The sequence below is a fragment of the Drosophila montana genome, unplaced genomic scaffold, assembly GCF_035044405.1.
Source record: "Drosophila montana isolate Dmon_TW-CO22-7 unplaced genomic scaffold, ASM3504440v1 contig_3847_1, whole genome shotgun sequence".
NCBI classification, from domain to species: Eukaryota; Metazoa; Arthropoda; class Insecta; order Diptera; family Drosophilidae; genus Drosophila; species Drosophila montana.
This window is the reverse complement of record NW_026998719.1, coordinates 132,882-160,714: the sequence shown is the minus strand read 5'-3', so window position 1 is coordinate 160,714 and position 27,833 is coordinate 132,882. Positions and strand designations below refer to the sequence as shown.

Sequence of the window (27,833 nt, the reverse complement as noted above, 5' to 3'; positions counted from 1 at the left end):
GCGGGCTACATTTGTTTTTTGGCCAAAAATATTTATCATTTATCAATAATGTTACTTAGGCCAACACTTTTAATTCTTTAAGGCTGAGTTTTGCTCAAAAGTTGTTCATTTGAACCGGCGCCTTTTAACTGGCTGGTTTGGTTTAAGCTTCGTCTGTAGTTATAGCTAAAAATTATTTAAAGTTCTCAGTTCGAATCGCTTTGCAGCCTTCATATTTGTCATGGGTAGCTTTTATTTCTATTTATTAATTTCTAACAATATTTTTGATCACCTTGTATTCTTATTTATGAGCTTAAACTATTCACAGACAATTTAAGCTGATGTATATTGAATGCCAAGTGAAATCACTTGAAAGCTGAGCAGGTTACAAAATGCATTCATTTAGCTTAAATATTGATACAAATCTTTCTGTGAATAAATATATTTTGTTAGCATCAAGTTTGAAATAAATCAAATTCAATCCGAAATGCAATTTGCTCAGATTTGAAGCAAGTCTAAGGCAAATATTTTGCTTGTCTAGCACAAAGTATGGCCATAAATTTGTAAGTTTATAAATTGGTGCCCAAAGATATGCAATCTACTAAAATAAACACAAATCAAAATATTTGCAGCAATAAATTCAGTTAATTTCAAGTCAAATATTGAATGGCGACCAATGTTTGGATTAGATATTAGATATATACATATGTATATCTAAGGTGAGCTCAGGTTTAATTGCAGCTCTGGCTGGAGGCAACTTAATGCGACGTGCAACTAAGTGGCATGCACAAACCGACAACCATCGCTTATAATATCTAGACTTGCGACATGAAGTGTTTGTGAGATTCTGAGCAGCGCCTTAGAGCATGCTACGCTTTTTCTTGCGCCCAGCTCAGCACGATTGTGGGTGGGTGGTTGGGCGTTTGTTAAAGAGGACAGAACACTTGAGGCCCAAGCACTGGCTAATTAGCTGAAGTTGTTGGCACTGTTGCAAGTTAATTGAGCTTTGACGATCCGCTTGCGGTTGTTGCTGCCGCTGCTGCTGTTGCCTGTTGCAATGTTGCAGCTGCAGTTGCTGCTGTTTTTTTTATGCTCTTTTTGCCATTTTGCACGCATTTTCTTTTGACCTTTCTACGCTTGGGAAGTTCTTTTGACTGCAGCGAGAAAGAAAGTGAAGGAGCGAGTGAGATAGGAAGTCACGCTTATGAATTCAATAAAGCAAGCACTAAGCTGCTTTCACAGCATTTGCCTTTGCCAGCTGGGGCACAGTTGACTGTCTTAAGAAGATTTTCATTGTAATTACGCATTAAATAGCTCAGCTGCAGGCAAATGCAGTACAGTGCATAAATATTATGCATATTATGGGCCATAAAACTAAACACATTGTGTTGCCATAACAATAAATTTTATTTAAAAGGCAGCTATGCAGCTGCAACAGCAACAACAACAACAACAACAACAGCAACAACAAAAGCAACAACAGCAACATTGTTGAGTGCATTTAATGTTGCTGAAGCGGCCACTTAGTGGCCCTCGACAAGGCTTCCCATTTTTAACCGCCTCGGTTGTTGCTTTTGTTGGGCATAAATTAAATTAAAGCTGCCCGAGGCACAGAATCAGGCGTGACCTGGCCAAGACCGGGGCAAAGCCCGCCACGCAATTACTCAGTGCGGGCACGGGCGCCTAAATCATGTCGCAACACACACACACACCCCTTGACTGCCCGTCACCACCCCCGACTGACCTTCAGACATTTGCAAATGTGTAAACATTTTTCAGCAGCAGCAGGACACACACAACAAATAGAGCTCCCGCCGCCCGGCCCCCTTTCAGGCCATCTTTTGCGTTGTCACAGATACTTTGCACTGATTTATGCAAATTGCTTGCATGGACTGAAATCATGAAAAATCGTTAATTGTGCCAAGTGCTGGACGCGCTTTTCATTACGTTGGGGAAAACCTCTTTACGTTGTTGCACGCATGTGGTGCAACATGCAACAACAATAACAATTACAACAAATCCTTTGTACAGCTCTCTCTCTCTCGCTCTTGCTCTTTCACTCGCTTGACTCGCAGCAATTATGCAAATTTTAATGCCGCCTGCGCGGCAAAAGTTAATGCAACTTGCTGCATGTTTGCATTATTAAATTGATGCACTTTAAAGCATTCACTTGCAGCGTGCATTTCGCTATATCGCTAAAAATATTTTCCCTCACATTTCTATTTTGAATATTTCTCCAGCGGCAAAGTGCATTTTAAATGTGCGCACCAGGCGGAATCTGTTCGTGAATTTTTCATGCGACTCTGAAACAGGGCGACAGTCTATAGAGTATAGTTTGGCTGAAGTTTTCTGATATAGAAAAATAGAAAATCATTTTATTTTCCACAATGAATTGGGAAGAAAAAAATACATATTTGTATATATATATATATATAAAACATTTGAAACGAATTTTAGTTTTTCAGTTACAGCTTTTTATTTTATACTTTTCAGTTTGCAACAAGGCATAAACAAAGAGTTTTTAGTTGTATTTATAAACAAGTTGATGTAACTGAATGAATGTGTCAATATGAAAGCCATTTCTAATATAATTGGTTAATAAAAATATTGAATGCAATGAAATTGAATTAAATGAAATAAAATAGTTGAGTAAAGTGCAGTTGATTTAAATAGAGCATGAAATGGAATGGAATAGAATGCAATAGAATGAGGTTAACTCCCGCGGTTCCCCCAATGGAATGAAATGGAATTGCATGAAATAGAATATTGGATGGAAATGCAGTTGAACGTGGAGTGGAACCGAATGGAATGCAAAATATTGGAACATAATTCGCATGAATCCCAGAATGGCACGGAATGGAATTGATTGAAATATAATAGAGGAGGCAAGTTCAACGGCGAACGTAATGAAATAAAATAGATTAGATTGTAATGAAATGTATTGGAGAGACACAAATGGAATGCAACTGAATTTGAAATGGAATTAAATTAAATGAATATCTCAAATGGAATGGTGCACATGGGACTCGCCTGTATGCTCTACATTTGCCTGATATAAATAAAGTTTGCATATGTAAAGAATTCTATTTATTTTTCGTGGCAATTTCGTAATATTATATGCCATTGCATTGAGCCTTTAACAGTCTGGCCATAAAAAGCTGTTATTAAAATGTGTTTGATGTTTGTTTTTTCTATTTTGATGCAACATAGAATAATTTGATGATGTTGTTTTACTTTATCAAGGTAAACAACGTCTGCTGCCAATTACTTTAACTGAAGCAGTTTGTCTTTTATGAAAATATGAGGCACTCAGCTGCAGCAGTTTTATTAGTCAACATATAGATAAATGTGTGTGTGGCTGTGTGTGTGGGTGTAGGTAGTTGCAGGTGTGTGTGTGACAGATGAAGTCAAACAAATGGCAGCTATAAAAGTAAAAAACTACATAAAAAAGGTTATGTGGCTGCTAGCCAAGTAAAAAATGAAAGCCAAACCGGAAGCCGAACCCGAACCTAAAACCAAAGCTAAGCCAAACCTCAAGCATCGCCAGCTTTTATGTGACGCTATAAATAAAGCAATAACATCATTTTGAAGTATCTCATTACGTGTTACGGCGGCGATGAGTATGTCAATTTTTACGACGCACAACAGCTTACACACACCGACCAACGGATCGCCAGCACAAAAGGAAACTTTCGAGTAGTTTCGCCTTAAAGTATGCCACACAATTGTGTATGCGTGTGTGTGTGTGTGTGTGTGTGTGTGTGTGTGCTGCCTGAAGGCATTTATGCAAAAGTTTGTGTGCCTGACCTCAAACACTGATGTCTTGGCAATTAGTTTTTTGGCAATGGCCAACAGCGCACACATTAAACTAGCCCAATGCCAAGTTTTGTGGGCGTGTCTGTGGGCGTGGGTGTGAGTGTGGCTTGTGACAGCCTGAAAGCCATCAAAATGATGGCAAACTATCAAATGGCCAAGGCACACATTTGCACAGCTGCCGCAATTAGCACGTTTCGCACATTGATTTGACCCACACACACACGCACACATACAACTTGAGCACTTAAGAACTTGAGTACTCAGTTGGCCAGTGGCATGAGTTATTAAAATACTTTTGCTCGTCTAATTATTAATTATGTAATAAGTGAGGAACATTTGCCAGAATGTGATTTCTCTGGGTTTCAAGTAGTTTTTTGGCCAAGTTAAGAGCCAATTTTCACATGTCTTCCTTTGTGTTTTGGAGCCAGCTTTGCTTTTGTTGGCCAACTAAGCTGCAGCTAATTGGGATTTGTATGCTCGCATTTCAGAAGTGAAGTTTAACTGGCAGCTTACTCGCTTCTAAATTTATTTTTAGCCAGCATATTTAATGAAGCGAGAGATTTCATTCTTTTGTTTGGCACATTTTCTTGCTAACTCTCATTGATGTAGTTGCTCGTGCGCTCTTCTATTTTCAAGCAAATCTGTTGTTTAAAATTAAGTGTCTGTTCACTTGAAGCATATTTATTTGGCCCCTGCCAACAATTTTGCGCGGCATTTGCATAAAATGCCAATTTTATTTATTTTATCGCACGAGCAACGAGAAACAAGAACGAGCGGCGACTCATTTGGTTTCGTCAGCTTCGCTGGCGTCGCATTTCCATGCAATTTTTTTCTGGCCTCATCGCGATAAGAAAATGCTGGTAGGCACTGTAACTCAGCCGCTAACTGGCCTCGGCGCGCCTGTCTATCAAAACGGGCCAGAAGCGAGAGAGAGAGAGAGAGAGAGAGAGAGGAGAGATTGCCAACGCTTTTGGCAGCTTTGTGAGTTGGCTCAGTTAAGTTGAGTGCATTATGGAAATGCATAAATATTTGGCATGCTCGCAGAGCCCGCATTAGGAAATTATCGTGAGTGTTCGACGGAGTGAAGCTACGCAGCGACACTGTCTAGACTGCGGGGCATGCAACAGAGGCCCATTGAAATGGCCGCCACACACACCACACAGCATTCCCGTGCCTGACAGCGCCAGACACGGCTCAGATTGGCTGACTGACTGCCAGCTTGATGGCGGCTGTCAACAAGCGTCAGCGGCCAGGACGAGCTGCCAGGACGCTGCCTCCTTTAAAACGTGTCGCTTGAAGAAACTCACAAGTGACGAGGCACAAGACGCCTAAGCAAAAATTACAAATTGAAAACAGGCTGTCAGAGCAGAGCGGCCGCCAAGAGTGAGAAAAAGAGCACAGCGGGACATGCTGTTACACACACACACATGTACGCACTGCTAACTGACAGGACTCTGCTTCTGCTGCTGCTGCTACTGCTGCTGTCGGCTGCTGATGTCCTGGCATGCGTGCAAATGCTTCGCCACTTAGTTTTGATCAAGTTGAGAACTTTACAATCTGCACTCAAATGTTCCGACAATCAAAAGCGAAACAACTTTTGCCTCAACAAACTGTGTTGAAGAATTTCACCCCACTGCATTTTGCAGTTGGTTCTTTTGGTAAATGCTTTTGGTTACTTGTGTAAGCTTTGCGTGCATGTGACGACTGCGCGATACCCTGTAGTCATAGAGTTTGTAAAATTCAAAAAGAAGATTTGTAGATATGATTATGATACGATTTGTAGTTTTTGATGAGCCCTAAAAGTTATAAATTTATTAAATATTTAGCTATTTATTTCAACTAAGCATAATGGGATTTAAAAAATAATATTAAAATGATGCTGCGAGGCCTTCAGCTCTACCATAAATAAAGCCCAATTTTAATTATTTTTGTATTGTTTTGTTGTTTGAAAAATGCAAAATATAATTTGTTGATCTATGAAGTCTTATACAAGCAAATTAATTATAAATTAATAAACTATTAATATTAAAATAAAGCTAGCTGCGAGTCCTTAAGCTCTTCAATACAAGTTTTATATTAAACATTTTCAATTAGTATTATTATTGAGCACATAATTTAAATGTTTTATTACTTAATAAACTTTCCTTATGCTGGCGTGTGAGACCATTGGATGAGAGAAGACCTACATAAATTAATAAAATAAAAGTTAAACCATTTGTCAGCGAGAGTTTTTACCGAGTTGCTTTCAGCATTACAGGATACTCAAAAATGTAGCTTTAATCACGACTCTGACATAGCCTTAAGTATACGAATTACATGAAGCTTGAACACATATTTACTGAAAACCAAAAACTGTTTTTTAATATCCCAAAGATTCGCTGAAAGGGTATTAAAAACATTAAACAACTTAGTATACACTGTTGTAGTCGATTTGCCAATATATATATATATAGTGAAATTTTGCTGTTTACACTAAAATCAGTAGTTTTAGGCTATTTGTATTTAAATTTGTTGTGTTTGTCCATTTTGGTTTGGCGCTGCTTCTGGCAATTTCACAGCTCAATTCATGCCACAAAATGTTGAACAAAATATTTGCCAAACAAATTAAAATTTACATTGATATCAAAAAGTTGTTGCTACAAATTACATGGCATTCGGCATTTGGCAAACAGGGAGGAACAGGAACGAGGGAGTGCTGCACAAAAAGTGAATAAATACAAAATGCAAGTGCAAATAAACAGAACGAGGCAAGGATGCAAATGCAAATGACGGCCAGGCAAGAACAAAAGGGCGGAGACGTTGGGCTGGCGCTGGGCGGTTGCCGTTTTTAGGCACTGTACGTGCCGCGTTGCCAACTTTGCTTTATTTTACTTTATTTGATGAATTTCTCTTTTCTTTCACTTGCAGGCACTGTGGCACGTCCGTGCGGCTTTTGGTTACTCAGGCGTTGCCTTTGCCGCTCACCGCAAATTCCAGCAAATGGCAATCAAATTTCGCTCGGCTGCTGCCGTTCCTGCTGCTGCTGTTGCTGTTTAAATAAACCCGAGCCCAACTACAAAGCTTATCTGGATGAGAAACTAATGTGCACATGTCAGGCTGTCTGGCAGCTTGGATATTTATCTTGATTGCCCTTTTTATTTCTGGAAAGTTGGAGACAACAATGCGTATGATTTATTTGGATTGGTTAGATAAAAAGTTTAATTGGATTTCATGCAAATTGCAGCTCGGGCATTGCATTTATGCATTTGTTTTTAATTAAAATCTGGCGCATTATTTGAGTTTTGGGACTATGCATTAAAAGTTGTGTGTCAATTTGAGGAAGAAGAATAACTAATTGTGGCTTGTGCTGGCAGTTCCACAGTCTTTCAATGCATAAATTAATCGCCGTTGGCCACATTACAAATTCACAAGTTCTTGGGGCCAGCAGTCAAAATGGCAATTTCTAATTGCTGAGCCCGTTTGAACTATTGTGACACTTTGCAGTTCAGTTACGGGCCAAAATGCCAAAAGTTCCGACAGACAACACAACTTAACACAAACACACACACACACACACATATCCAGAAACTATTGGCTCAACTTGCCTCAGACCGAAATCAAAAATAAACCTTGAATTAAAAACTTTCTGGCCACAATTTCAAATTACAAAGGATTCCTGCAATTGCATTTTTGCCCAGTTCCAAACACAAGGGGCATACATTTTTCAGCCAACCAAAGAATGCCAACAACCGCTTGCAGCTGTAACCTATTCGGTATTCCCCACTTGCAGTGTAAATCGTGCTCTCTGTGGAAATTTCCGAAAAGCAGGCCAAATACACTGGGGCCTTTAGTTTGGAAGCGTTGTAACTACAGTTAACCAAAAACGGAAATTTATGACCAGACTACAGCTAAGCATCGATACATACGAGTAGCCAATAGGAAATTGTAGTTCACAGCTCGGAGCCTGTGGCAACTGGCGGTCAGGTAATCGATTTGGTCCAATTGTCTTGGCATTACACACACTCACACACACACACACACACACACACACACAATTTGAGTGCGTTTCTGTGGGCACTCGTAAATTACGACGGGCATGTGGCTAAAGTGGCCCAAACAGAGCAACAAAGCTTGAAGTGTTTGTCCACAGACAACAAGCAGATAGCACTGCGAGTTCTGTGAACATAAATCGAATAATTTGAATTATGAAATGCTGTGTATCCAGACGTTGAGCACGCTGCAAACAGATTTATGCTTGACAAATGCCCAAAATATATATGACCAATCCCTATGACAATGCATAAATAAGCCACATTAATTATTAACTGGTCGGCGGGCAGCGATGCGCAACTAATAAACGAATAAACAAAACAAGCGAACCCAACCGGCAGAAAACAAAGGAAAAGCAAAAGCAAAACCAAAACAAACAAATAATATATAACTCAGCTCAACTGGAATCATAAATTTTGTGGCTAATTAATTTATCGGCATTGGGATTTCCTTATTCGCCACAAAATGAGGCGCGTGGCATTAAGTGTATACAATAGCTGCCATTTACATTAAGTATACGCACAGTGCGTGGCGGCGCATGCTGACAAGCAAAAAAGCCCGTTGCGGCCAAAAAGAGCATTGCCTGCTTTTTGGCAAGAACATTTAAATCATATGCGACTCAATTTCGGGCAATCAAAAAAGCATTACCTTTTTTTGTGCGACGGCAATAAAATCATTTCAACTCATTAACTGAAAAGCGAGAAAAAACGGTGGCGTACTTTCGTGCGACATATCATATTCGTATCATATTCAAACGAGCAACAATTTGGATTTTTACGGGTAATTTGTAAGTTCTTTAATTAATATTAATTATTGTTGAAATGCGACTGAAAGCTATGCCTAGTAATTGTAGTAAGACATATAAAAAGAGATAAAGGTAGCAGAATTTAGAGTCAAGCCAACAGAGAACAAGGTTGAGAACAATATGAATATATTATAGACATTTTTTATTAATAGTTGGTAGTTAATACATCAGTTGATAGTTATACAACAAAATGCAAGCAAATTAGGAGAGAATATTTTCTCCATTAAAAGTTTCTGTGTTGGCTGATTGACTAACAAATTGCTGACCAACATGCAGTTTAAACTGTTTGAGCGAGACAGCTGAATGTTTAGCAGTTGTTAACTAAGGTGATGTGAAGTGAATGGTGGGGAAAATGGCTGCATAAACAACTGAAAATGGTTTGGAAAACATAACGTATTTATGTGTATACACACTTACGGTCCAAATGCAGACCAATTGCAATTACGATGCAATTAAAATTGCTTTGAATTTAGGTAGAGCTGGCATGTGTTCATACTTTCCGAGTATGTAAAGTATGGCATTAGCAAGAGTTATTGCAATCGACTTGTTTATTTGAGTATGTATGTATGTATGTATGTGTGTATGCATGTATGTATGTATGTATGTATATGTATGTTTGTATGTATGTATGTATGTATGTATGTATGTATGTATGTATGTATGTATGTATGTATGTATGTATGTATGTATGTATGTATGTGTGTATGTATGGATGTATGTATGTATGTCTGCATGTATGTATGTATGTATGTATGTGTGTATGTATGTATGTGTGTTAGTTATGGTCTCATTACCAAGCGCAAATAAAGTTGACATCAAATTTAAAGAAAAGGTATTTTTCACCTACTGCTCTACTATGCGATTCTCATAAATTCAAGAAGGGCCCACAGAAGGAGCTAGCTTCTACATTGGAGGAGGAGGCGGCGTTGGTGACTTTCAAAAAGGTATGTTGCGAATTTCATCTCATTAACTTTCTTGTGCTGTGTATATCTCTGTAGCTCTCTTTCTCTCTGGCTCCCTCTATTTTTTCTCTCTCTCTATCACATTCTCTCTTGCGTATTTGATTTATCTTTCTATTTTTGCTCTTACACTATTTAATTCACTCTTTCCTTTTTTTTACTTTTAGCGTTATTCCTACATTAAATAAGGCGGTCTCCCTCCTGTTATGTGAATTTTGGGGTAAGTACATAATTTTATATATATTTTTATATAAATAAGATTAAATGTTATGTTACCTGCCTACTATTTATAAATATTCGCTTTGATACACACCTTTTCACTGCAGTTAGAGGGTATTAAAAACGTTATGTGCTTGACCAAATTGCGGTTTTTGTGCGCATGCAAATTAAAAATGCAGCTAAAATTTCCTCGTCTTGTTGCGAACATTTCTATGCAAAACACACGCACACCACACAGAGGTGCGTGCACGTGAACCGAATGGACCTGTGAAAAAAAAGGCAAACCATAAAATGGCACCACAAAACGAAACTTTTTAGCTTAAGTAATTTTCGTGTGAAAATAATTCATTAAAATTAGATTAAAATGCTAGGAGGAAACCGAACAAGCCTCAAAGAAAAAAAAGGACTCTAACGTGCTGCATATTTTGCCAAATGATTTCTTAATGCAATTTCTTTAACGTTTGTTTTGGGTCGGTTCATGAGTTCCGGATGCTTTTGTTGCTCTTAAAGCTCATACACACACACGCACATACACACAGTCGAGCCGGAAAATTCGGGCTGCAAAAAGCAATAGCACATAAAGAATAATAGCAGGAGCATGGCAAAAAGTTGCCCCATTTCGTGTGGTTGTTGCTCTTTGTTCGGCTGATGTGCGTATCAGGAGCGGCGGGCGACTTCCGGCGTTGTCTTTTGTTGAAACATCTACCAAGCTGAGCTCGGCTCAGGTTTAGCCCTGGGTTGTGCACATACTTGGCTGACAGGTTGAACGCGTCAGGCCATGAATTCAGCTCCGTCAAGTTGCGTCAAGTGGAGTGAACTATTCTGTAGAAGCTCGTGTATTGTTTATCTGCCGTTGAGCAGAATGGAAAATAAACGCCATGAATGTAGCTCTAGGAAATGGCGACTGTTGGTAAAAAAGAAAGCGGGCTAACCCTTTTCTCTTTATTTATTTTTTTTTTGCCATTGTTGCCCCTGCGCAGCGCTTGATAAATATTTATCAAGCAGTTGTCATGGAGGAGGGGGTGGCAGCACTTAAGGTGTCAAAAAGGGCACACAGGACAATATGGTATAACCACAAGCACAAAGTAGGACACGGTCAATAATGAAACGAGTGAAGAGGGAAAATACAGAAAGGCGAACACGGCGAGAAAAAAGGAAAATTAATTTGCATATGTTAAGTGGCAGAAGCAATTAAAGGCGCAGGCACGACAAGGCGAAGTAGTCGCTGCCAGGACGCGGTTGATTGAGATGTGAAAAGGCGCAAACGTGGCAAACGGCACAAAGAAAACGTCGCCCGGCGAAATGCCAGCACACAGAAGTGGGAGGGTGGCGGGCACGGGCTCTGACTGCGATGGAAAATGGAAAATGTGAAATCATAATTGGCTTCCAAATGCTTGAACTCAATTATGTGCGCAAATTTTTGGCTGGATGCTGTCGTTGACAGGCAAATTATGGATTCAAGGCCGGCGCATAAGCATACAATAAAATATGTACTAGCACACACACACACATATATATATATATATACATATGTAGCAGCCAAGTGGGCTAGTTGGGCTGCCAGGGAAATCGCACTTTCACTTTGGTCTTAGATGCCCTAGACAATTTGCATAGCAATTCCAATGACAACGCACACGCACAGCCGGGGGACCCGCTACATGCCTGGGTGCCTTCATGGGTACGCTTGGAGGCAACTAACTGTCTTGCACTTGAGCGGAGATCAGAGCAGACATGATAAATTACTCAGCACACATATTAAATATAAATCATGCCAGCAATGCACAGGAAATTTACTACGATTTGCAGCCGTGTCAAGACTTCCCTTTAACTCGCAGGCCCGAAACGAACTGCTGCTCCTCGAGGTGTTACTCAACACGAAGCCACTTGTCGCAAGGTGTAAAAAGCACACACAACACATTTGAGAATTAGACATAGATAATGGATGCGAAATGAGTTCAGGGTAAAAACAAAGAGAACGACGGATTGTAAAAGGAGAGAACAATACAATACTCAAAATAAGGCGTAAGAAAAAACAAACTGAATGAAATGCTAGCACAAAACACAGTTTAAGTGCTTCAGTCGGGTGTGCTAGACTATAAGATACCCTGAACAAAACCAATAACCAAAAATAAAATAAAATATGTTTACTCACTTGCATAGTGTTTGGCATAGATATAATGGATATTAAGACTTGACTGAGCTATTCACTTGGTCATAATAACTGCCCGATTTTATAACGTATAAATAAAATAAATAATTTCAAGTTAAAGCCAAACATTTAATATAAGCTTTTAAAATTGAAAATTAATCAGCTTGAATATTCTTAGCAATTCTTAGCAATTTTAAAATCGATATTTTTTTGGTAAGATCCCCATTAAAATTGTTATCTGTAATCGATAACAGTGCACTTAGCAATTGAAGAAGCGAATAACCAAGAAAAATCGAGTTCGGAATTATTTCTAGAGTTCGAAATTCGGATGTTTCAAGAAATGAAAAATAGTTTACATCCAAGGCTCAGCCTATAGGCACAATTATGTGGAAACAGTTTTAATATCGATATACTTTATCGATAACAGTGCACTAAAGGAATCGAAAAAGTGCACAGCCCCAGCAGAAATGTTAGACTTCATTTTTAGATTTATTTCTAAAGTTTGTAATTCGTGCTTATAAGTATATAATACCACCGCCTCCCCTTCTGTAGGGAATTAGTGGCAGACATAGTTTATGCGCAAGCAAATAGTTACACACTTATGCTGAATCAAATCTCACTAGTTCGGGCGCATAGATAACAAGTCCAGTCGAAAAGTTTTGGTCCGTAGACGGAAGGGCTCAACGGATCGGCTGAATGCGCTGAAAAGTACGTGAGTCGTTCAGTTGCCGTGAAGCATCCAAACAGACCGAAAGGGGCAGCGACCACGATGAGCGGCGTTGGGGTAAGTGATGCGGAAAATTCGATTCGAGAGTCACGTGCTAATCGGAGCGCATTCCCAAAACCTCTCGGCAGTTTATTGACTTTGACATCGGCGTGCCGTGGGGCCGAGTTGCCTGCCGCTGGTACGGTAATCGTCAGGTGCGTCCGCTGCTCGCCATTCACGGCTGGATGGACAATATGGGCAGCTTTGCACGTCTTATACCATTGCTGCCCGACCATCTGGGCGTGCTTTGCGTCGAACTGTCTGGCCATGGACGCTCCTCTCACTATCCGGCTGGCATGCAGTACTCTGTCATTGAATGGACGAGCATTATTCGCCGGCTGGTGCAGCATTTCAAGTGGAGGCGCGTTTCGCTGATGGGTCACTCGTTTGGCGCCGTCGCCTGCAATCTGTACGCCTCCTTCTATGGCCGAGATCATGTTGATATGCTGATTGCCATTGATCTGCTCACCATACCCTATAAGACCAGCAGCTTTTACATCAAGTACTTGGCCAACAGCGTGGAGCGCATGCTGCAGCCGGTGCCAGCACCCAAGCTGTATACCGCAGAGCAACTGAAAGGGGTACGCTGGGGACCAGCTCCCACGGTAAGCAAGGAGCACGCACAGCCGCTGGTGGAACGTTGCACTAGACCGTCGTCAGATCAACCGGATAAGTTTTATATATCTCGGGACTTGCGGCTGGCGCACCACACGCTCTTTCCAATTGGCGTTGGCCTCGTGAGGGAATTGAATCAGCGCATACATAACATTCCATACATGGTCATTAAGGCGAGCGACTCCAACTTCATTAACGAAGGTTTCATACCAGCTCTGCAGACTTTACGCAAACAGAATCCCGAATTCGAGTATCATTTGGCGCAGGGAGCTCATCATGTGCTGATTAGCGACCCGAAACAGCTGGCTGGATGGATTGTGCCCTTCATAAACAGGCATCGACCAGCCTCCAGATGGGAGCATCCAGGGCAACTAAATATTAGCAAACTATGAGGTGTTAAAAGCGAAGGGATTCGTAGCGTATCTCTAAACACACGTGCACGTGGCACTAAAAATAGTTTTTATTTTCCTTATTTACAATATGCTGAAAGAGATAAGAAGAATGAGTACAACATAAGAACGTGCTATGATTAGGCTTTTACATACTATTTGCGACTTTTACTATCTTGGGTATCATACATTTAGCTTGCCAACAACTTTTTGGTCTGAATTTGTGACCTTTGCTCGATTACACAGACATGTGCTAGGTCTGGGCTTTGACAGCTTTGTAAAAATTCTTCAGAGTCAACGTTTTCCACTCTGATTCAATAAGGCGCTCGTGGAGGCAATGTCTGATAATGATCATTATCTGCTGATATTAATTGCTTATAACTTAAAGCTTTTTCCCACGATAACAAGCCAATCTTGCCTTGCGATCGCCCGCAGAGCTTAGGCGAAAGCTTTCGTCTGCTTAATCGAGCACGCAAAGCTCTTTAGCCTCAGTAGCCGGTAGACAGTTGGGGCTCAAAGACTGAGTCAGTCGTATGTTTACGCTGTGAAATTGTTTAGAAAAAATTGCATATTAAGTAATAAATTAATTGCTATTCGTTCGACGCTAACATAATCTATAACAAGATTACACCGAAGAACCTTTGGAAGTCAGGAATAAGCTGTCAAACATTTATAAACACACGAGCAAAGTTCAGAGAGCCACATGGGAACTTTGTCGCTGAGCGACGTGAGAGAACATAATTAAAAACTTGTTGACGGCTTGAAGAGCAAATGCCATTGTTTATACACTGTTTAACATGAAACTATTTCCACTTTAACATATGACAGTACAAGGATGTGCGCATCTGGTCGCCCTGGGGTCACATTGCGGGTCGCTGGTATGGCAATCGATCGGAACGCCCCATTCTGGCCATTCACGGCTGGCTGGACAATCTGGGCACCTTTGATAGGCTGATACCCTTGCTGCCCGACTACCTGGGCGTGTTGTGCATTGATCTGCCTGGGCATGGATGCTCCGCACGACTGCCACCGGGCATGCACTACAGCACGGCCGAGTTCTTCCTCATCATAACACGTGTCATGAAGGAGTACAAGTGGCCAAAGGTCTCGTTGATGGGCCACTCGCTGGGCGGCGTCTTGTGCTACATTTACACTGCACTCGCACCACACACTGTTGACCTGGTCATCTCGTTGGACATACTTCTAACCCCTTTTGAGTCACCTGAACTTTTGGATTACTTGGCTTACTGTTTGGATCAGTGCCTGGTGGAGGCTGAGCGCATTGAAGAGGCTTTAATGCGTGAGCCGCCTTCCTACACGCTGGCCCAGCTGCGCAGTGCCCTCAGCGAGGGCAGCAACAACTCGGTGCCGCCAGAACTTGCACAGCATTTACTGTCCCGCAGCGTGGCCAGGTCCCAGATGTATCCGGAGAAGTATTACGTTTCAAGGGATGGCCGCACCAAGTGCCACAATGTATTGCTGATCAATTCCAGCCTCGCCGCTGAAATGGCACGACGCATCAAGAAAAACCCCTACCTCGTCATAAAAGGAACAGAGTCCTCCTACATAAACTCCAACGACGACGAGCTTCTAAATATTTTAAGAAACCAAAACCCGCACTTTGAATACCACGAAGTGCCCGGCACCCATCATGTGCATCTAGTCAGCCCCGAACTGTGTGCTCAGCACATAGTTCCCTTCCTGAGGCACCATCGACCTCCTCAAGTATCCAGTTGGTCGCTAGCTGGCGAGGAGCAAAAGCTGGGCACTCGGAAACATCACCTGGCACAGGAGAACTTCTATACAAAGCGTCTTAGTACGCTATAAGGGGGGAAGGGAAAAAGAATATGCAATAAACCTGAACAATGTGATAATATTAATTAGAATGTAAATGCAACTGATTGGAATGTATAGCGTAATTTGAAATTATCTAATCAGACCCCAATTTGAACGTAAAGCTGTTTTTCGGCTAAGCTTTTGGTGAGATTAATGCCTGATAAGCGATTCATGCCCTACGCAACTCGCGCGTGCTTTTTCCATTGAAAGTAACAGTAAATTACCAGCCTTTGGAATTTATTTAATTTATAAAGCTTTCGCTCTAAGACAAAAATGAAATTCTCCAAACTGGGCCACTCGTTGAGCGGAGCCTTGAGCTTACATCTACAACAAATTAATTTTGTTTAATTAAAATGAAAAACGTGAAGATGGAAAGTTTGCTGAGATTCAGTTTAAGAAATTGTGCAAGTGGAACAGATATTAAACATAGTTTTTAAGGTTATGTTTTAATCTGATAAATGTTATTTTTGTGCGAACGAATGCGAGGGAACTTCTTCTCTTGAGCTGATAGCCTTGTTTACTTGGCAAAAGCTCAATTAATCAAAGCAATTGGAACTCCTGGTAATCAGATCAATTCAATTTTCATTCACAAAAAGCTAAAAAAAGCTTTACGATAAAATTTCGTGGGCTACTTTAGGATAGATTTGGGTTCAGTTGTCGGTCAGCACTTTTAGCTGAATGCAGCAATTTTATTGACTTTAATAAACACCTGACACTAAGTAATTAAAATCCAGTGCTTATCGCTAATAATAATAATATAGATAATACGGAAGAACCTTTGACGGTTCGGAAATAAACGGTCAGTATCTATTGAGTTAGTATCTATTGAACCATCATGGGAACTTTGTCCTTGAGCGACGTGAGTAAAAAAAGCGTTGAAATAAAGCTTAAGGCCAATTAGCTAATTTATGTAAATTTTGGCATCTGACAGTACGAGGATGTGCGCATCTCGGCGCCCTGGGGTCACCTGGCGGGCCGCTGGTATGGCAATCGATCGGAACGCCCCATTCTGGCCATTCACGGCTGGCTGGACAATATGGGCACCTTTGATAGGCTGATACCCTTGCTGCCCGACTACCTGGGCGTGTTGTGCATTGATCTGGTTGGACATGGTTGCTCCGCACGTCTGCCACCGGGCATGCACTACAGCGCAGACGATTGGGTCCTGGCCATAGCCAGGGTCATGAACGAATACAAGTGGCCGAAGGTCTCGTTGATGGGTCACTCCCTTGGCGGTGTGCTCAGCTTCATTTACACCTCGCTGCTGCCGCATAAGGTGGATCTGGTCATCTCATTGGACATTCTTCTACCCCCACTTGACTCTGCTGAAGGCCTGTCGATGATGGGATACTTTATGGACAAGCATCTGGTAGAAGAGGAGCGCGCTGAAGAGGTTTCAATGCACGAGCCACCATCCTATACGCTGAATCAGCTGCGCAGCGTCCTTAGCAAGGGCACCAACAACTCGGTGCCAGCAGAGTTCGCTCAGCATTTGCTGCATCGCAGCGTGGAGAAGTCGGAGCTATATCCAAATAAGTTTTACTTTACCAGGGATGGCCGAACTAAGTTTTACACTCTCTATCCGTTGAATCCGGGCTTGGCAGCTGAAATGGCGCGTCGCATTAAGGATATACCTTACCTCATTATTAGGGGAACCGAGTCTCCCTTTTTAAATTCTGAGTCCGCGGAGGCCATCTCAATTTTAAAGAGGCAAAACCCCCACTTTGAATACCACGAAGTGCGCGGAGCTCATCACGTGCATCTAGTCAGCCCCGAGCTGTGTGCCCAGTACATAGTTCCCTTTCTGAGGCACTATCGACCGCCTTCAGTGGCCAGCTGGTCGTTGGCTGGCGAAGACGCGTCCCTAAGCACACAGGAGCATCGCTTGGCGCAGGAGAGCTTCTTTGCCAGGAATCAGAAGAGACAGAACAAGCTGTAACAGGACACCAGGGAAAAGCTCAATTGAAAACAGCGCAAAGTGAGGATAATTCAGTTGGAAAATGAAGTGAAAAAGGGAAAGAAACAACATTATAACATAAAATACCTGTTAAAGATGTCTTGGTGTGTCAATGTTGTTTCTGAGTTGAAAGGAAATCTAAAATATGTTTGGTTTTGCACGTGTGTGTGCTGCGTGTCCTTGCTGCAACAGTTCGAGGCAAGTGTAAGCTGCTTAAGACAGTTGAGCGCTTTAGAACAATTAGCCGTAGCACATAGAACGGCATCGCTTTGACTTGGCCATGCTGGCAAAGTTAAGCAACACTCAGGGAATGTTTGACAGCCGGCTTATAACTTAAGACCACAGATATGAAATATCAAATTGTCAGAATGGCAATTTGGCTGGCTGGCAGCATATCTATTGAACAAATTAACCGCATAAACTTACATGCACATCGATAAATATGTACAAGCATAGTCACTTAAGTGAAACGAAAAGTAATCAATTGTTGGCTGAAGAGCATTTGAAAATCATTTCATTCCCTCCTGTGATACTTGCATTTGTAGCTGTTGTGGTGCGTCAGGAAGACTCCCGGACTCCCTGCGGCGCGTTCCCAAAGCAGATTCCGACTGGTACTGCTGCTCGCTGCACCAGCTGCTCCACCGCTCCGTTTGGGTATGCAATGAAATTTTTGATTTTTGTTCGTCTGCCTGTTTTTTTTTTCCAAAATCGAAAAATCTTCAAACGCGTTTCTCGGCCAAATAAGCCCCGATCTTGGAAAGATTGGTCTCGTTCGACTCGTGGTCACAGCCATTTTCAGCCAACATCGCAATTTTTGCAAAAAACATAGTAGTTTTTCTCAAATTGGGCCATTTCTTAGAATTCCGATTTTTTGGTGTCAATCGATAGTCGGGATCCGTACGAGAAGAAATAGTATATATCTCCGATATCGGACATATGAAACAAGAAAAAAGCGTAAAAAAAAACTTAATTTTCAGCCTGTTGAAGTTGTAAATATCGTAGCGTACTTTTTGGGCTTTTTTAAATCATTTTCATTGTTGGCGTGACAACAAAGGGCGTTGCCTACATTCGGGTGGCGGTTGCAAAAATTAATTCCTGGCAGCCGCACAAATTTCTTTTAGGTGCCGCCTAGTAACGAGGGGAAGCAACAGAGGCGCATACTTAATTTAATTTAAGCAGTTTCCCGCTGTTTCAATGCCCTTCATAAAACGCAAATAAAAGGGTATATTCAGGTGAAAAAAAATTATTTATCATTTAAAACATAAGTACTCTTATTTATATGTAACAGTTTCCAATTCCCATTTGCGGGATGCAGAACCCTACTCAACATATAAAAGAATATAATGTAAGTATTAAAAAATGAATGTAATTAATAGGAACACTAGGCCTATAGCCTAATAGGCATATCTAGCTACCGGTTAAAGGGTATCTATAAGTCGTGCAGCCACAAAGTTTTATATCTGCTGTCCTTGGAACATCCGATGTGCGTGTGTGGCGCACGACTGTTGTGAAACAGCTGCTGCCGCATTGCCTCAATTGTTTGAATTTCAAATATATATTTGCTTTTCCGACGCATAATTTTCTTGTCATACATTTTGATTGCCAATATTAATATTTATGCTTAAAGTTTTCTGTAGTGCCACGTAATTGCGCGTAAAATTCAATCAATTAACGCAACAGCTAAATTTCTTGCATATTTTTGTACGCTGATTAAACAACAACATTTAAACACTATCGATTTTACAATTTACCATACACGCAAACACGTGTACACACACACACACACACACACACATATATAGCTGCCACAACGCCGCAGGACGTCCTCGTGTGGGTGAGGCTGAAGCCATAAACTCCTGGCATATGGCATATGGCATATGCCTAGATTTTTAAATTAGGGCCTAGGCAAGCAAACTTGATAGCTTTTATGATGGAAAACGTTTTCGTCTCCATTCCGCCCAAATTCACGTGGCATTCTTTTAGGCGCGTGTGTGCCAAATTAAGTTTACGAAGGGGAAAATGAAATTTGAGGCACACTTGGCCAACCGACTAATGAGAGGTAAGAAAAGATTTCGCTTTAAAGCCAGCCAAGTTTATGATTTCAAAGGGAGTTGGGTTAACTTTGGACCTCAGGACCTCAGAATCGCCTACGAAGAGAGGTTTTCCGAGAACGTATTCAGCTTTAAAGATATTAAGACTTTTCAACCTGGGAGAATAGCGGACACTAAAGATTATTGGAATACATGCACACACTTACACACGCACCGATGCCTGGCAGTGAAATGAAAAACCCTTAGGCCAAATGAATTATGCATGGCTGAGGCCATCACATTGAGAACATCAGCTTCAGCTGGCCGTTTAATAAACTGAAACTAAGACCAAAGCTGCTTAAAATTCTAGATGTGCAGCGCTCGACGCTGCAATAAATCTGAAACTGCACTCAATTGCCACAACGCATGCAATGCGTGGCGTCGCAGTCGACGTCGGCGTCGACGTTGACGTCGCTTGAAACGTGCGCGCAATTTTCGCAATTTTCTAATAGCCGCTAACGCATCGAGCAAGTGGAGGGAGTAGTCGGTGTGCAGGGCTTATGTATTCAGCAGTGTATGGGGTCTGTTATTAAAAAAAAAAAAAAACGAAAATACGGAAAACAAGCCGAAAACATTTCACGTACGTTCTCTGTGTTGCATGGTAGGTTTTTGTTTTTTACTTGGCCGGAAGTGCTTTCGACGCCATTTTGCGGTCAGCTTTTATGGCCGCACTCGGCACTGCAATTGAGAATGCAGCCAGCTACAAACCATACACGAGATCCTTGAATGCCCTTTATCAGCTACGTGCCCATTCAACCCATCACGCGCTTTAACATCCATCTAACCACCCCCCCCCCCTCCTCACGAAAAAAAATAAGGAAATGAATAAAAGAGGCGAAAAAACGCGCCTATGCTAGAAGATTGCCAATAAATTGTTGCTAAGCAGCGGGCCAGGGTAACGAGCAGCGGGCATGGGCTTAGGACACAGCTTTGACTGCGTCATAGTCTCGTCCTTGCTGCTGACACAGCAGCCATTTGCATTTTCTCGCCATCCATCGACCCACATTCCGGCTGGCCATTAAGTCTGCTACAATTTACTTGTGATTGACATGTTTATAAGGGTCGCACAGCAGGACCTTAGCAAGCGCTCGTTTTCCGCTATTGTCCGTCTTTTCTCATTTGAAGGCGGGACAACATTGTTTTTGGCCTTCAGAACAAGTGAAGCCTACAACTGGTTTTCACTGCCTTCGCACGTCCAATAAATCTTTGATATTTGCACTGTCCGAGCATACCAAATATCCTTTTGCATTTCAAGTGCTTTATAGAGACGGCAGCAAGACATGAATTCCTCGAATCCAATACGCACACACAATTAAAAGTTCCCACGTTTGCGGCAGCATGAATAAAACAACAAGAGTTAAACGTATAAATAACGACTGTTGAATACGCTAACTATGCAGTAGGCTACAGATTATTCATTACATATTCTTTTGTGGACTTTACGGCAGAATACTTTGTGGAAAACTATGACAGATTGAAAGCTACCTTTTGATGGTTAGAATCAGCTACCTGTTTTAGCTAGTTTTAGGTTCGAACTAGGTTTCGTTTTAGATTTTCAAAGGTTTTATAAAGCAAATATAATACTTTTTTATTATTAACAACTGCCCCTTGTACTGAAAATATTGCAAGTAAATATTTTCATATGCAATATGCGGGCTAAATTTGAGACCTACCCAAAATTGGCATTTATCAAATATGATTAGATAAATGCCATTGGGTACAAGGCTACTTAGTCTTTATTTTAATTACTAATAAATATTATGATTGTTATTATGATTATTATTATTATTTATATTTTTATGTAGTTAATTGATCCAAATGCTCTTTTGATTGCGCACAATAATAATATTTTAATTAAATTTAATATAAATCGTTTGTTCTAAGCCAAGCTCTTCGCTTCATGCACCTGTTCCCCCAGTCGGGCTTAAAAGTTAATGTACCCATCAACACACACTCCGATATCAACTGCAGCAGACAAAACGCATGTTTTGTATTAATTTAGCAGACAGAAAAGAAACCACAACTGCAACTCACATGTGAACAGGTTTTATGAGCATGAATAAAAAACAACAAAAAAAAAGGGCAAAACGTGGCTGATTATATTTGAGCCAACAGTCAGCAGCAAACAACGAATACCAATTGATATGCAGCTGGAGAAAAAACAGCTGAGCCGACACGCAACGTTGGGGCAGCAGCAGCTCGCAACTCAAACCAGGTTGCAAAGTGCGCAGCGCAGGCGCCAAGCAACCTACAAGATACAAGATACAAAACGAACTTCAGTTGAGCGCGCGAACTGTTGGCCGACGCACGGCAACGATTGGCTGCCGAGAGATCACGGGCACGGATACGGATACGGGTACGGGTACGGGTGCGGGTTTCTCGGCACTGCCGAACAAGTGCAATTTTGAAAGTCAATAACTTGAACTGTGCCACAAAAAAAGAACTTAAACGAGATTTAATGCCAAATTACAATTTAAGTGCCGCATCAAAAGTCCAAAAAATAATTAATTACAGCTAAATTGTAAAGAAGTCAAGAGCTCAGAAAACATTTGTCAGCTGTTAAAACACATTTTTTTTTTGGTCGTAATGCTAATGGATTTTGAGTTTTGGGCTTTGGGTTTCGCAGCTGCCAGCTGAACTTTTCAATTAATTTAACGCAGACGTCGCTCGGTTTGGCTTGGTCCGCATAGATCTTATCGCCAAATCATAAAAAGAAGAGTTCTCAAGAAAGTTTACCACAAAACGGTTTCTCGTTTGTTTTTCATTTAAGTTTATTTAATTGTTGTTGTTGTTGTTGTTCTTTGTCTACTTTAGTAGCATTTTTAACGTGCCGCAAGGCCTACAGCCGCCTGCTGAGGTGTGCCCCAAACAAAAGCGGGCCATTTAATGCCCCGCGGCTGTCTACCGCGCTCTCTAAATTACTTATTTATTTTTGAAGTTTTTTTTTTTGTATACGAATTTTTGCCGCGTTGCTACTTTTTGCCACTGCAAATTATTCAATTTGAATCTGACATTTGAAACTCGAAATTCATGTTGGAAGTTTATGTCGAAGTTGTTGCTGCTGCTGCTGCTGCAATTTTAGTTGTTGTTGTTGCTGCTGCCGTTAATTGTAATTCGATGCGGAAGAGGCAGCGGGCCATAACCGCTAGTCAGCGGCTCAAAAGTCTTGACAATTATTATTACTGGCAACAGGTTGCCAAGTGGTGCAAATTGCTGCGGCCACATTGAAAATTCTTGGCCATAAAACGGAGCAAGTTTTAGACTTACTTTACGCATAACTGTAAGATAGACAACAAACTTGCCAGCAGAAACAGGATTTCTGCGCAAGTGAAAGATATGCAGCGTGTGTACGTGTGTTAGTGTGTGTATATGTGTGTGTGTGTGTGTGTGTAAGTGCTGCCACGCCTCTTATCAGTCAGCGCAGTGAGCAACAAATTAAGCCAAAACTGCAGCTGCCGTTGGCCTGGCATAGAAAAAGTTTGGCAGCCTCCCCGTTGACTTCAATTTGTGTCAAGTAATTTTCGAAAAGCCAAAAAAAAACAAATGCCATTACGTTAGATGAGAGTGCTCGCACTGAAAATACCCTGTACATAGATTTTATGCAAAAGATTAAGCAGAATTATTTGTCAAGTGAATCAAATAAACTTAAACTTAAGCAAGGCCTTCTCTTTAAATTCAAAGTTTCATTTCTCTGCTATATGCTGCTTCAGCGATTTTAAAAAGTACAGGGTATAAGCAAACTATGCACAAAATTGGTATTTTCCATTAGCAGCAAAAAAAAAAAGGAAAAGAAAAATAGCTAGCAGGCAAAACTGGCAGCCAGGCAGCCAAGCTCTTAAACTAACATGAAAATAGTGAAAATCATGTGTGTGTATTGTGCAGTTCCAGTCTTTCAGACTTCGGTCTTCAGTCTGCGACTTGTCAAACGTGTTCCGCAGCGGCATTGGAAATGCATTGTGCAGCAGCGGCAGCAACAGTTGCTGCAACAAAACAACAGCACTAACTGTGACTTGTATTAATTTTCAACAACAACAAAAGGCCGCCCCAATGGAAAAAACAAATAGTCATATGTACAAGTTTTTGCCCCTTACAAACACTTTTAACTTAACTGTTTTATTTTTTTTAATTTTATTATTATTATTTGGAACCCGGTCCGTTAATAGAAATGACGCTTCTCAAAGTTGAAAGCCCTGACAATTAAAAAAGAGTTCTTTACGGTTAACTCATGGAGGAGGACGTCTTGAACGCGCTGCAGATGCGCAGCGCCTATCTGTCCGGCGGCTACGATCGGGACAAGCGAATCATATTCATTGTGAATGCATTCAATGATCAACAATTGTGGAATCGCCGCTGCCTGCAACTGACGCTCGACTATCTCAAGCGTTCGCTCAGGTGAGTCTCGGAGAGCAGGTGGAAAAAAGCTGTTAGGAAGAACTAGAAACAGGCCGCTAATCGAGCTAATTAGCATAAGCGAAATATGCAAATAACCCGCAGATGATTTAGGCTTTATATTTGATTCTTTTCATTAGACATGACGCTGGGCTAGGCCGCAAGAAACGTCGCTCTGATATGCTAATTCTATTATATGAACTTTTTAGTTTTTAAAGACAGCTTTTGAAATCGTGCCGCAGGCTGAGTTGAGCGATGGAAGGGTTTGAGCTGTGGAAATGTCATAGATAGATCACCCTACTATATCTTAATTTGCATCTAAGCTCAAGACTTATGGGCTCTTGTCATTTCTTTCTCTAATAGTTTTAGGCACGCAATATTCTTGTTTGGCTTATGAGCCACAATAAAAAGAAGAAATAAAATAATTTACGGCCAAGCATATTTATGCGATCAATCAACTGGCCCAGACACAATTCCAGTCCTCCACTCAAGTGGCTAATCAGCAGCTAAACGAGATTTGTATGGGCCGCCTAATGAAGCGTTTCTAACCTCTTTCTCGCCCGTCTTGCCGCAGCGCGTCGATATTGCAAAATGGGGTGAGCATCATTGTCAACGCCCAGGAGAGCAGCTCGCGCATATCCAGGCAGCACGTGCGGCAAATTTATGCGCTCTTTGGCGGCGACATCAGCGTCGATGTGTATCTAGTCAGAGCGGAGGGCTTCTGGGAGAAGCACGTGGAGCCATGTGCCAAGTCCCAGACCAAAGGCGAGGTAAGCCATGTCAACTGCACATGTAAATGCAGCCGGCAGCAGCTAATCCGTGTCTGTGTCCCCATCCCTCTAGCCCTTGGTGTTGTCGAAGGCGCGCCTGGCCAAGTTCATAGAGCCACACAATCTGCCCGAGGAGCTGGGCGGCACGCTGCAATTCAATTATGATCTGTGGCTGCAGCAGCGCAAGGTAAGCGCCAGAACAATTTCATTTCAATGACAACTAAGCAATACCCTTTTTTTTTTGAATTGCAGTCCATTGACGAGTTCAGTAAAACCCACGCGCAAACCTTGGGCGGCATGGAGCAGCTGCTGACGCTGCTCAAGTCGCTGCGGCCAGCGGAAGCGGATGTCGAGCTGAAGAAGTGCGCCAGGTTGCATACACACGTGCAGCGCAGCATTGAGACGGCGATTGAAATGGGTAAGCGGATAGTTTTAAGCTGCTGCAAGTTCGTTGCCTGAGTCTTTCGTTTTGCGTGGTGCGTGGTGCGCGAAGCAATTTACATAATTTCAATGCCCTACGCCGCCGACGACAATCGAAACGAGTTGCCAGACAGCAAATGTGACAAGTAATCCACCAAAACAACAACAACGAGTACGACCAGAAAAAAAAACATGAGCCTTGTGCGTGTTTCAATTAGAAATGAAAAATGTTTGGCTAACTCGTTTTTTGCGTTGTGGGTTGACTTTTTATTACACTGAATAACATTGAAATTAGTTATGTGATCTTGAAAAAGTGTGCGATATCGAAAGCTCAGCTGGTTTTTTATGGATGTACTTTGATGTAAAATATTTTATGTTAAATGCATTGCTTAAGATGAAAAAAACCTTTCTTTTAAATCTGAAAGAGTAGGGGAACTGTAAACTTCAGAAATGCCATGATTATAATTCTTATAAAATTATTTAATTTAATCATTCCTTAGTTCCCATTGCTGAAGATTTTTGTACCCTCTTTAAAATCTGACAACTCCGAAAATCCAGATAAATTGTGTTGAATATTTTTCTATTGTTTTCGTTAATTTTAAGCGCATTTTGTCTCTCACTTTTGTAATATCTACAAAAATATGTAAAAAACGAAAAATTATCATAAAATAAGCCCATTTTAGTTCTCTTAACTGAAGATCAGACATTTCTGATGCGCTCTATTTCACACCTGGCTGAACCCTAAAATGAAGCGTTTATGAGCTCTGTGAGCTTTGTTGTGCTGTGTCTTTTAAGTGTCTTTTCGACAAATTGAGAATACCACAAAAACCGCACACTTGAAGCGCATGTTGTTGTATGTTTGTCTGTGGCGCGTGTGGGTGACTCTATTTACATCGTGACCCTTCACTTAGCCAGCTATATATATATAACTTTTTCTTTATATCTGCGTTGATGCGCAACGAAACTGGCACAAGATTGAGCGCAGCTTTTCACTTTTTACATAAGGCATAGGCAAATAGAAACGCAGTCGAAATGTTGTGTTAACTAAGCAAACGCAGGGCTAATAAACAGCTTTGAATTGAAATTAAACCCTTTTCCTCATTTCTCTTTTGCTGCGCAACGTGCAGGTAATGCGATCTTGGCGCGCTTTAACGAGGTTTACGAGACGCAAACGACAACGCCGCATGCCGCACCTGTTGCCACACCGGCAACAGCAACAACAACGACGGCAACAACAACAACAACAACAGCCAACGCCCTGTGCCCAGCTAAGCCGCTGCTGCCGCCCGATCTTGGGTGCGAACGTGCCCGCATCGAGCTGCGCCTCAATGAGATCGAGAAGAAGCAGACGGCAATACGCACCGCTTGGCTGGAGCTGTTGCGCGCGCTGCGTGAGGCACGCGAGCTCTGCACTCTGGCCGAGGGCGTGGCCTTTGTCACCAACTGGATTCTCAACCAGGCCGAGCAGCTGCTCAGCCGTCAGCGCAGCGTTGGCAGCGATGTGCGCGCCTCCGAAACCCTGCGAACGGCACACGATCAACTAGAGCTGGAATGCCGCGACACCTACGGCTGCTATGCGGAGCTGCTCTACAAGATCGAACAGTTCGCCAAGGAGCGCCCCATTGCCACATGCCAGGATCTGCTCTCCCAGCGCGACTTTATGCAGTTCGTGTGCCGCTCGTTTGCCGAGCGCCTGGAACGCCGGCGCAAGGTGCTCATGACGGCGCTGCGCTTCCATCGCCTGCTCGAACAGTTCGAGGAGCAGCTGCTGATAGCCAACCAAGCAGCCGATGCGGAGCCCAGCGAATTGGACTGGCAACAGGCCGAAGCAATGCTATCGCAGCTAAAGACCAGCCAACAGCTGCTGGGTAAGTCTTGAGCCAACTGACAGATCCATGAAGCTGACTCCCCAGACGTAACTATTTAATGGCCATAGATCTCAAGTGAAAGTCTGGTTGGAAATAAGTGTCTGCTACTGATATTCAAACAGGCAGCTTAAATACATGTACTTATACTGGCCGAATAGCAACTGATCGGACAATTATTTACAACCTAACAGGAAAGTGGGGGTTTTATCAGCACGCTGTAGCTTGAATGCCTCTGTAGATATATAGCTTTTTAGTGCTTTGTACGATATTTGCCAATTCATATGATTAAACTGAGAGACAAGTTTGCCTGGCTGCTGAAACTGATCCAACAATAAATTATACACTCCTTCAATATTACAAGTCCTCCACAAGTTGTGATTCCTACAGCTTAATTTCATACAAAATTTTAATTTATTTAATTTTTTTTAAATTGATTGTTTTTTTGCTCGCCGGAATTGTTTAATCTCTTCTGATCTTTGCCAAGCAACAGATTTTTGGAAAAGTTATATGCATATGTTGGTTCAAAATAATGTATCCACACAATAGATTGTAACTTATACAGAATTTTCAATTGAGGCTATGCCCTTACACAAATTTCTTTTTAACAATCTTGGTTGCCTAAATAGTTCATTAATTTGATAAGACGCAGCCAAGTTACGAGATTTCTACATATGCATACCAATCGCATAGCCTAGTTAGATAACGTACTAGATAGCATCCGAAAAATATTTCAATTCATTCTGGGAGTATATTACAAGTTATGTGCAGCTTTGTTAT

The 27,833-nt window shown here is 41.6% G+C and overlaps 4 protein-coding genes and 1 long non-coding RNA gene across 16 annotated transcripts in view; 4 read left to right on the top strand and 1 right to left on the bottom strand.

Annotated features, from left to right (window-relative positions):
• Positions 1-2,044: 2,044 nt before the first annotated feature.
• On the bottom strand, positions 2,045-11,640 carry LOC135438218 (uncharacterized). The gene is made up of 3 exons (XR_010437864.1): positions 11,602-11,640; positions 9,902-10,072; positions 2,045-2,328 (listed from the first exon to the last, which is right to left on the bottom strand). It is a non-coding gene; the product is annotated as an uncharacterized LOC135438218 (long non-coding RNA).
• A 779-nt stretch (positions 11,641-12,419) lies between these two features.
• Positions 12,420-13,884, top strand: LOC135438197 (probable serine hydrolase). Its single transcript, XM_064696420.1, has 2 exons — positions 12,420-12,740; positions 12,812-13,884. The coding sequence occupies exons 1-2, from the start codon at positions 12,726-12,728 to the stop codon at positions 13,727-13,729; spliced, it is 933 nt and encodes a 310-aa protein (XP_064552490.1). The 5' UTR covers positions 12,420-12,725; the 3' UTR covers positions 13,730-13,884.
• Positions 13,885-14,013: 129 nt separating this feature from the next.
• LOC135438195 (serine hydrolase-like protein) lies at positions 14,014-15,606 on the top strand. The gene is made up of 2 exons (XM_064696419.1): positions 14,014-14,453; positions 14,555-15,606. The coding sequence occupies exons 1-2, from the start codon at positions 14,430-14,432 to the stop codon at positions 15,551-15,553; spliced, it is 1,023 nt and encodes a 340-aa protein (XP_064552489.1). The 5' UTR covers positions 14,014-14,429; the 3' UTR covers positions 15,554-15,606.
• A 38-nt stretch (positions 15,607-15,644) lies between these two features.
• On the top strand, positions 15,645-17,539 carry LOC135438194 (serine hydrolase-like protein). Its single transcript, XM_064696418.1, has 2 exons — positions 15,645-16,421; positions 16,494-17,539. Exons 1-2 carry the CDS (start codon positions 16,398-16,400, stop codon positions 17,499-17,501), a joined length of 1,032 nt encoding a protein of 343 aa, XP_064552488.1. The 5' UTR covers positions 15,645-16,397; the 3' UTR covers positions 17,502-17,539.
• A 6,238-nt stretch (positions 17,540-23,777) lies between these two features.
• LOC135438178 (titin-like) overlaps positions 23,778-27,833 on the top strand; it is a 123,630-nt gene continuing 119,574 nt past the window's right edge. For 3 of the 12 annotated variants that reach the window (XM_064696383.1, XM_064696382.1, XM_064696380.1), the window contains exons 1-5: positions 23,780-24,001; positions 24,573-24,768; positions 24,842-24,955; positions 25,021-25,186; positions 26,316-27,056. In XM_064696383.1, the coding sequence (XP_064552453.1) occupies positions 23,835-24,001; positions 24,573-24,768; positions 24,842-24,955; positions 25,021-25,186; positions 26,316-27,056 (1,384 nt within the window). In that variant the 5' untranslated portion in view covers positions 23,780-23,834. Of the gene's footprint in view, positions 24,002-24,572; positions 24,769-24,841; positions 24,956-25,020; positions 25,187-26,315; positions 27,057-27,833 lie in introns of all 12 variants that reach the window. The other 9 variants (XM_064696392.1, XM_064696394.1, XM_064696393.1 and 6 more) reach the window with 7 other exon arrangements.